Consider the following 10,449-nt stretch of genomic DNA (forward strand, 5'->3'; position numbering starts at 1 on the left):
ACAAATGAAAAACAAAGTAGAATTTGAGTTGCACTTGCATTTCATTTACATTATAGATGATGTGTGAGTCCTACAAATGAAAAACAATGTAGAATTTGAGTTGCACTTGCATTTCATTTACATTCCATTTGAGAGAGTGAGAGAGACGAGTAATAGAGGACTGAAGTGGTGGGGGAGTCAGTAGCCTCCCCTTCAAAAGTTTTGACTTTGAGAACAAGAAACAAAGTAGAAGAAAAGTGTCACCTTCCTATCTCCTTCCTCCTCTCCCAAAACTACATAAAAGGGCCACAACTGCGTCTTCTCCTTGCAGCACCATCTTCAAGACAACCTTCAATTCGTTTCTTATCCATTTCTGATCTTCCAATTGAGGAAAACAACAATACAGAGCGCATATTTTCATCCTTATCAGGCAAGTTTCTAACTTGGATGAAGGGTTTCTTTCTATGTTACTTCGAAGTTTGTATCGATTTGGTTTAATAAATGGGTTTGATCATGGGGTGTTTTAATTTCTTTTTGTCAAACTTTCTGTAAATCATTTAAAAAAATTATAATTGATTTCTGGGTTGCCTAGTTTGACTATTTTTTTTGCTATCAATTCTCCTTCTGAGTTGAATATTATTACAAGTTTTGAAAGACGGATTCTTTGGCTTTGTGGATGACTTGGAAATCCTTGATTTTCATTTATTCACCTGGTGAATATATGATCTGTATGGTTGTAGAGAATGGGAAAGATTGGAAAAGAAAATAGGTTATATTTATTTGTATCTTTGGGTGTGGAGATTTTGAAATAAAAGAAGAGGAGATATAGATCATAGAACCTATGTTATTTTGAAACCCAGATTTAGTTTTCCTTGTACTTGATGGGAGATAGGTGCTATTTTTGCTCATTAACTCCAGATATTGTTTTTGTGTTTTTTTACTGAGACTTTATATTGCATAAGATCTGTTCTTCTTCTGTAATTATCACTGCTGTTATGGGTTTTTTTATCCTTTAAAATTGGGTGGCATATTGAGAATGTGTTGTTCTTGTGATGCAGGATTTGGGTATGTGCAGTGATTCAAAAAGTAAACATAGCCCTGCAAGCTTCGGCATGGAAGGTGAATATCTCAAGCGGAAAGATGGTGCCTTCTTTAGTTGCTCGGTTCTACTTGAATTAGCCGCCTCTGATGATCTTGCTGGCTTCAAGGATAAAGTTGAAGAAAAGGGTTTTGGTGTTGAAGAGGCTAGCTTATGGTATGGAAGAAGAGTTGGGTCCAAGACGATGGGTTTTGAAGAGAGAACGCCACTTATGATTGCTGCCATGTTTGGAAGTATTGATGTTTTGAAGTATCTAATTGAAACAGGCATGGTTGATGTCAACAAAGCCTGTGGCTCGGAAAGAGTCACTGCCCTCCACTGTGCTATTGCTGGTGGTGCTGATGTTGCAGTTGAGATTGTCAAGTTCTTGCTTGATGCGTCTGCTAATCCTAATTATGTTGATGCCAATGGAAACATGCCCTGCGATCTTATAACCCCAACTTTTAAGTCGATCCGCAGTTCGACAAAAAGGGCATTGGAGATGTTATTGAAAGGCGAGCATTTTAATCAAGATGGTGAAGAGAAGCTAACAACAATGCCTCAATTACTGAAAGTAGGAAGTGACAAGAAAGAATATCCAATAGATGTATCACTGCCAGATATAAACAATGGATTATATGGAACAGACGAGTTCAGAATGTACTCTTTCAAGGTGAAGCCATGCTCGAGGGCATACTCTCACGATTGGACAGAGTGCCCATTTGTCCATCCAGGTGAAAATGCAAGGAGGCGAGACCCAAAGAAATATCTTTACCTTTGTGTCCCTTGCCCTGATTTCCGCAAGGGGGCTTGCCAAAAGGGTGATGCCTGTGAGTATGCTCATGGTGTGTTCGAGTCTTGGTTGCATCCTGCTCAGTACCGGACACGTCTTTGCAAGGACGAAACTGGTTGCAACCGTAAAGTTTGCTTCTTTGCTCACAAGCCTGAAGAATTACGACCTGTGTATGCTTCAACTGGTTCAGCAATGCCTTCCCCAAGGTCTACAACAGTTAGTGCAGTAGACATGGCAACATTGAGCCCATTGACGCTTGGGTCAGCATCTTTGTCATTACCTTCTGTTTCGACACCACAGATGTCCCCCTTGGCAGCAGGCTCACAATCTCCAAAAAGTGGAGGCTTGAGACAGAACAAAATCAACCTAACCCCACCTGCCCTGCAGCTACCTGGCAGCAGGTTGAAATCTGCTCTGAGTGCTAGAGATTTCCAGTTAGAGATGGAGTTGCTTGCGCTGGAAAATCATAATAGCTTACTGCAACAACAGCATATGATTGATGAGATATCAGCTCTATCCTCTCCTTCTTGGAGTAAGGACTTCAATAGGATGGGAGACTTGAAGGCTACTAACCTTGAGGATGTCTTTGGATCTCTTGATCCCTCTGTATTGTCTTCATTACCAGGAATTTCGTTGAAGACTTCAAGGCCCTCAACCCCAACCCAGGTACAATCCCCCACTGGCTTTCAAATGCATCAAAACATGAACCAGCTTCGTGCAAGCCATCCAGCTACAAACCTCTCTTCCTCTCCAAATTGGAAGCCCACTGCACGTGGGTTTGATTCGTCAGCAGCAATGGCAGCAGCAGTGATGAATTCCAGGTCTTCTGCCTTTGCCAAGCGAAGCCAAAGTTTTATTGATCGCGGAGCAGCGACTAATCGACTAGGACATACTGCTGCTGTAAATTCAGCTGCCATGATGCCTTCTAATAAATCAGGCTGGACCTCTCCGGATGGAAGACTGGACTGGGGTATTCAAGGAGATGAGCTGAACAAGCTTAGGAAGTCTGCTTCATTTGGCATTCGAACTCGCAATGCCAGCACCACAGCAACAGCAGACTTCAGAGCATCTCCCGTGTATGAGCCTGATGTGTCTTGGGTTAATCCATTGGTGAAAGATGTTAATCCGGAGAGACAGCAATATAATCTTGAAGATGGGGTTCGTGATTCTATTCCACCGTGGATGGAGCAGTTGTACATGGAGCAGGAGCAGATGGTGGCATAAGCAGAACACCTTTCAGCTCCTTGATATCTAGCTTTTTTTTCTGACAAATTTATTCTTGGTAGTCTTGTTAAAGAATTTGAATGATTGTATATAGTCTAGCAGAAAAAGGAGGTTCGTACACAACACCACAGAACATCAGCTGATGACAATGATTTGGGCAGAAAGAATCGAGTCTTTGCTCATATTGCTCATAGATTTCTCAGGATCAGATGGATCAAAGAAAGGAGAGTATTCATTTAAGTATTTTATTTTCCATAATTTTCCTCATCTGGGGAATTCTTTTTCAAGTTATTCTGTAATCTCAATATGAAGGAAACAGTGTATGAGGAAGTTTCACTCAATCTTGATTGATATTATCGTCGTTGCATGCTTTCTTCATCCCTAAACGACGGGTGATGTGCCTGTTGTAACTTGAAGTGTGTTCCTTCTGCTCTCTTTAGCAGCATTTCCTTTCTGAGGAAGTTTTTCAGTCCATTACAGAAATTTAGAACTGGAAAGATTGCGACTCCTGTTAGAGAGATTAGTAGAGAAGACGTTGAGCACGATTAGTGGTATTGTCGATTAGTGGTATTGTTAGGGGTTATCCTATGACTTTGAAGAATATTTATAGTTTATGTTGATGCATTTTATGAATGCAATTTTGTCTGCTGGCACAACTGCTGCTTCTTGAGCGGAAAATTCAATTCATCATGTTTGATGGTTTGCGGATCTCATTCATTATGTGGGTGGTTTGTTCCAGGAGGCTTTATACTTTGGATAGACCGATGAGTTTTGGTTGAACGGCCTTCCCTACGTGCTATTTGTGCGGGGATCATTCATCCACACATGAGCACCTTTTCTTTGAATTGTCTCTTTTCTAGGGAGATATTAACACTATCAAGGCAAAATCTGGAATTTCATGGCCTATTGATTTGCGGAGTAGAGCCAGATACGCGCATGTTTTGTAGTCTATGCTATGCTGCCAATCTGGGAGTCTTTGATTTGCAGACAGCGGGGGCGGTCGGCTTCCTTGATGGGCCGCTGGATTGGGAGCGTGCAACTGGTGGGCTCTTTTCTGGGCTGATTTATTTTGGGCTTCCTTGCTGTAGTTTACATGCAGGCTGTGGCTTGGGGGCTTTGGTTTGGGCTATGGTGGGCAATGTGGATCACCTGTTAGATTAGACCAATCTGTTTTCGTGTTGTCCTCCTGGGCTTGTATTTTCCATATACTCATGTTTATTTTCTATTTTAAAAACAACAAAAAAAAATTTTAGTATCTTAACATTTTGTCATTATATGAATATGCACGAATTGTGATAAATGAACAATTTGATTAGCATACTTGTTAACCATAAAACATTTAAAAACTAAGGAAAATGATATAGATCCATAAAAATTGGTATCTATAAGTTCCATGATCTATGTGACATGCCAACTAAGCATGTCACATAGATTTTTTTTTATTAAAACCCTAAAGATAATGAGAGATTTCCCGCATCTCTCTCATAAAATTTGTTAGATGGTACTTTTTGCTTTTTTTATTATACTTTTCTGCTTTTTACTTTTTTCTTCTCTCCTGAATGCATTATACCTTCTAACTCTGTATTTTCTCCCAATGGATTATTACACTATGCATGTAGCAGTGTATTTAGTCCAATAGGTTATTTACACTGTGGTTTTGACAGTGTATTTTTCTTAGTTGGTTATTACACTGTGTATTTGACAGTGTATTTAACTCAGACGAGTATTATAGAGCGCACCTAGGGGAGTTTGATGGTGGTGTCGGATTGCCAAACCGACACCGAAATCAACTGGATCGGTGTTTTTTGTTCACGGTTACCTTTGGCTTCACGGTGGCTTTCCGACAAAACTAGCAACGATTGACGACGAATGGTGACTGGGCTTTGCTCTTGGTGGCCGAACACTTCTTTTGGTTGCAGCGGTGGTCCGATTGGTGGTCGGAAGGAGGAGATCCATTGGTGGCCGTGAGAGAGAGAGAGAGGATGTTGCTGGAGAGAGAGGAGATTGAGAGTCGGAGAGGAGAGAGAGATAAGAGAGTAGAAAGAGAAGATTATATTTTGTTTTAATATTTGATTTTTTGAAATTTCTGTTTACTTGAATTGTTGCTTTGTCATCACTTGACATGGCATGCCATGTCATTATGGAGAGTTTATGGATACTAATCCTATGGATGACTATCACTACCGAAAAATTGAAAACAATAAAATTAAAATTAACACATTTAAGAGAAGAGTACAAAACAACATAACTTATGAGTTTTCCTAGTTCAATATGGATGTAATTTTTAATTAAAAAATTAACTATTTTCTATTTATTTTTAATTTTTACCCTCCATTATAATATAATTGATGAATCCACTTTGTCGGGCCGAATAAGGATACATATTGAGATGGTTTTCCAAAATGAAAATGAATTTGGCTTAGAATATTAAGCCATGGTGATTAAATTATATGAGCCCTAACAAGGTCAAAAAAATTAAAAATTAAAATATTTTTTCTATGAATAAAATAAAGCAAAGATGATCATGTATATACAAAAGTGAAATGGCTAGTGGATTTTCTAAGTTAAGAGTACGTAGTTCCCTTAGCTTGGAAAGAAAGAAAGAAACATTGCACCAATCAAACTAGTTCCACCAAAAAGGGAGAAGATTGAGTGAAGTGGAGTGAGCAGCTGATTTTAACTACATATATATATATATATAAAAGAAGACATGATATGATATAATGTTTGTTGCACTTACTACATGTCATGAAAAACTAGTTTCCTTTCCTTAGCCTTTACTTTTCTCAAACATAAAGTTACTACTAGCTAATTTTGAAACTAAAAGAAAATACCCATTAATATAGTATTCTTTTAATTCATTTTGGGGGTAGTTCAGTTGTTGGTGACAAGGAAACAAATATTAAATAAATAAATCAATATAGAGGGAGAGAAGAGGGGGGGTTGTGTTAGAGACTATTTGCTTTCACCAACTTAAAATATTGACATTTGGGGAGTATAATTAATTTGGTGAATTTTTATTTATTCAGTATAATTAATTTGGTGAATTTTTATTTATTCATCACAATAACTGGGACCAACAATGTTATCATAATCAAATTAACGAGGCATAAACTTGTAAATTATTCTATAGGTTGGACAAAGACCAAGTATTCAATTTTTGAAATATTTGGTTTTTAAATGAATGAAAAATATTATTAAAATTTTTTAGATTATTGAAAGCAATTATATATAAATATACGTGATAGTAAATTCAAAAAAGGCATATAATTAAAAAAAAAACCACAAAGGATAATGTTTCCAAAAATGATACTTTTGAGGATAAAACTTCAATGATGGCATGAAGATACTCCCACAATTGCTATGAAATTTGATACACTAGGTCATGCATGGGAGTTTTGGAAAGCCAATGGAAGGAAAATGGATTTTGGGGTAAGAAAATACTACAATAATCAAACTAAAAAAAGATGGAATGATTATACTTTTATAGCTTGATTATGGTGACGCTTTAGTCACCAACATATATATTTTGTGCAGATGCCAAAAATGATTGATAATTATGTAAGCTTTTGGAAATGTGATATTTTTTTACACTATGTTTGGGACTAATAAAAGAGTTAAGACCCTTAGGTGTATTCACCGAATTTAATCATCATAGGCAAATGGTTATTTATGAGATTATACTTTTATACGATGAAACTGTTGATTCATCATAGGCAAGATGCTCAGTAACCTAAAACAAATTTCACTAATGAGGATACTGCTGTGGCAAATGCATTGGAGTCAAAGTGGCCTGAAGTATCACATGGATTATGCACGTCGCACATAATGCAGAATGGAATTAAGCATCTTAGTTGCTACAAGAATAACAATTTTTGGATTTTTGAGTGACTTTAAAAAAAAATCATATTTGAATATTTTGGAACACATAACTTAATGAATGTCTGAACAAGGACTTGAAATTCTGAGTCGAGTATTGGTAGGTTATTTACTCGGTTCGATATCATGGTGTTTGTTTTTAGCATGCAGGAGGATTTGAACCTTCAACATGTTCGAAATTCTAAGAAGTGGCTATCACGTTTTGAGTGATTTTTAAACAACTTCAAATATTGGAAATTTCTTGAAAATATATATATATGGACTAGATTCATAAGGGTAGTAAGGAGTCGACATCATCAAATGAAGGGAGCACAAATGTAGAAGAAGATGTTAAACATTGGGTTCAAGGAATTCAATCCCAATTATTACGGTTAACCTACCAAGATTACAATGTTAACCTACCAAGATTCAAATGAAAAATATGAAAGGTTTGAAGAAGAATGATGGAAGAAAGGGGAAAAGAAGACTACAACTCTTGTAGATAAATCATTTTACCCAGAGTAATGTTACAAACCCTCAAAATATGACCCTCATTTTACCCCTAAATCTATGTGGCATGTAAAATAACGATTGCTTATAAATATACATGTACTACCCACTTAACATCGAGCATTTCACATTGATTGGAGGTAAAATGAGGGTCATATTTTAGGGGTATTTAGTATTACTCTTCCGGTTATACCTCCAATAATTTATCAAAAAAAGTTATACTTCCAATAAGGTAACTAGTAATTTAATGTAACTACTTATTTCCTAGCTTGGACAATTGTGTTTTACTTTTCACGCTTATGTTTAAGACAAATTGCACCAAATCTTTTTCACGTACCATCTCAACTTTAACAATTTAGGGGTTTTATAATTCGTTTAAAATTATAGAGTTTACATTTTGAATCCAATGATTTGTGAGGTGTGTCACATCACACAACATTTTGTTTTCCCATTTTTAAAACTTGTCTGGTTTTTCTCCACTATTAGATGTGAATTGTAGATTTTAAGAAATTGCGAAACTCTCAAATTTCTCAAGCTTCAAGCTAATTAAGTAAATGGATATATTGACCCTGTTTGGTGGGACTTTTTTGGGGGTCAACCTGCTTTCCCATCCTGCCCCACCAAACAACTTAAAAAGCTAGGCGTTACCGCCTGCAAAATGAAACGGTAACACCCTAAAAAAAGCTCCATTTTGAAACTTGTTTCGGAGCGGTGTCTATACCCTTTTTAAATTTTTTTTTTGCGTGGGTCTCACGCCTTTTATATTTAATATTCTTATTAAACATTTTTTTGGCGTGGATCCCACACCAAAAATTAAAATTTTATTAATTATTATATTTTAATTTAAAGTTTTCTATATTAATTATTTTCTATGTTAATATTATACATATTATTTATATATAAATATTGTATATAAATATTATAAAATTTTTAATAAAAATTGTGCTTAAACTTAATTATTTCAATTTATCAAATTATAAATTGCTTATTTGTAATTTTTAGTAAAATATTTAAAATTAAAAAATATAAACAAAATATATTTTACACAACATAACAACTAGCAATAGTAAAAGTTTAACCAAACACCTCACAACTTATTTCGCAACTTTAAATTAAGTTTTTTTTTCACAACTTAACCACTAGCGTTGAAAATCAACACAACCACTCTACCAAACGAGCACATCCATGTACAATGAAAATATTTGAAATTTGTTAATCATTTTTCACCTCATTTGAAATCACATCAAGTTTTTGTAACTCAGACCTGTTAGATTGATTCAAGATTGTCCAACGGTCAAGATTAAACACTATTTTTTTAGCATCATACTAGCCCTCGTGCCATGTCAATGTGGGTTTAGTCAAACTTAAGTTCTCTAACTGGAATGATTTATCTCTCGGTGACCTCTGAATGATTAAATCGTTAATTTTGTTCAGTTGTTGGTTTAGTTTGAATAAACTAATTATTAAATTTGTAGATATAATGTAAAAAGATTGAAAATTTGAATATTAATTTGTTTGGTGAAACATGCATTATATATCATTATATATCTCTATAGTTTATGTACCATAAAATTAGAAATCGTGAAGTATAGAATTGTTCAACCATCACCAACAACTTGTCCAACACACTCAAAGCTAATCATACAGTCAATTAATCAAACAACTACTCTTAATAGAAAATAATTGTTCCATTAACCTTATTACATAAATAATACATTGATTAATTAGTCCCACGTGGGTATCATGCCACTTTTTTCTTTTGAAAGGCCCACAGGCCACACACACGTTAAGCCATGTTCGAGAGGTGTGAAGGTCACCACAACGGATGGAAAACTACCCAAATCCCAAACCCCCTAGTGAGAATGAAACTCTGGATTTCAAGGTCATGCCACGTTAATGCTTTATTCAATAATACAAAAATATGATAACCTTACATAAATCCCCGACGATCTGATTAGCATACTTTGAAGGACTCGTTGACCATTAGTTGTTATGACTTAAAATCCCACATCGGTTGGGACAAAACCAACCAAGTGGTTTATCTGGGCAAAACCCACCCTTAACATGCAACAAGACTTTTTCTCAAATTTAGTGAGTTGGGTTTTGAGAAATTAGTAGTGGGGTTTTGCTCAATGAGTTTGTAGCTTCCGCCTGTAGTAGCTATATCCTCTAGAATCGAAAAATTCAATACGGACAATATTGGAAAACTCAAAACAGACCATATTGTTGACATGTATGGAGTTTCTGAAATGGACATGTATGGAGTTTCTGATATAGACTTCTTCGATCCTATTGGACGTGACTTCTATTCCACTGTCTCACATAACTAATATACTCCAAGTGTGTCTTGCGTAACTAAGAGCATCCATAATGGTGTAATATTTAGCATTGTTAACAACATTTTTTGGATAAATATAGTGCTATACCATCACAATGGGTATAATGGAGTGTATTTTAAGTACTTGAAATGTTACTTTTTTGATAAGTATAGCGCTACATGCACACAATGGGTGAAAAATGACACTTGAAAATTTAGTTGTGGAAAAAATATACTTGAGAGTTGGAGTATATATATAGTTGATGAATAGTGAAGAGAGATGATGAAAAGAAAGAGAGAGGTGATGAAAAAGAAGAGAGAGAAGATTAAAAGGAAGAGAGAGGTGATGAAAAAGAAGAGAGAGAAGATAAAAAGGAAGAGAGAGATGATGAAAAGGAAGAAAGAGAAAATAGAGAAAATGAGAATAAAGTGTTAGAATTTATGGAGTGTTGATGAATAGGTCTGGCATAACCACATTGACTCTTCTTTTTTTTTTTTTTTTTTTTCTCACTCTTTGACCATTTGAAAATCTTAGAACACAAAAATGCTTCTGCAACCTACAATTACAAACAATGGCTTCTTCCTAAATCCTTTTCAAGACTAAGACCAACTTGGCAAAGACTTTGAAATCACTCCTCTCTCTCTCTCTCTCTCTTTCTCTCTCTAACAGAGTTGATGAACAAACAGAAG

At 35.7% G+C, this 10,449-nt stretch overlaps 1 protein-coding gene across 2 annotated transcripts; it reads left to right on the top strand.

Annotated features, from left to right (window-relative positions):
* The first annotated feature begins 200 nt into the window (after window positions 1-200).
* On the top strand, window positions 201-3,441 carry LOC119997656 (zinc finger CCCH domain-containing protein 29-like). 2 transcript variants are annotated; one of them, XM_038844817.1, is made up of 2 exons: window positions 201-409; window positions 1,038-3,441. In XM_038844817.1, the coding sequence occupies exon 2, from the start codon at window positions 1,047-1,049 to the stop codon at window positions 3,072-3,074; it is 2,028 nt and encodes a 675-aa protein (XP_038700745.1). In that variant the 5' UTR covers window positions 201-409; window positions 1,038-1,046; the 3' UTR covers window positions 3,075-3,441. The 2 variants fall into 2 exon arrangements, with proteins under 2 accessions (XP_038700745.1, XP_038700740.1); XM_038844812.1 differs by lacking the exon at window positions 201-409 and having other exon boundaries at window positions 1,032-3,441.
* Window positions 3,442-10,449: the final 7,008 nt, after the last annotated feature.

The sequence above is a fragment of the Tripterygium wilfordii genome, chromosome 1 (assembly GCF_013401445.1).
Source record: "Tripterygium wilfordii isolate XIE 37 chromosome 1, ASM1340144v1, whole genome shotgun sequence".
In the NCBI taxonomy this organism is placed as follows: Eukaryota; Viridiplantae; Streptophyta; class Magnoliopsida; order Celastrales; family Celastraceae; genus Tripterygium; species Tripterygium wilfordii.

What these genes read in the sequence shown, in the direction of transcription:
- LOC119997656 (XM_038844812.1), top strand. Translation starts at nt 1,032, where the DNA reads ATGCAGGATTTGGGTATGTGCAGTGATTCAAAAAGTAAACATAGCCCT.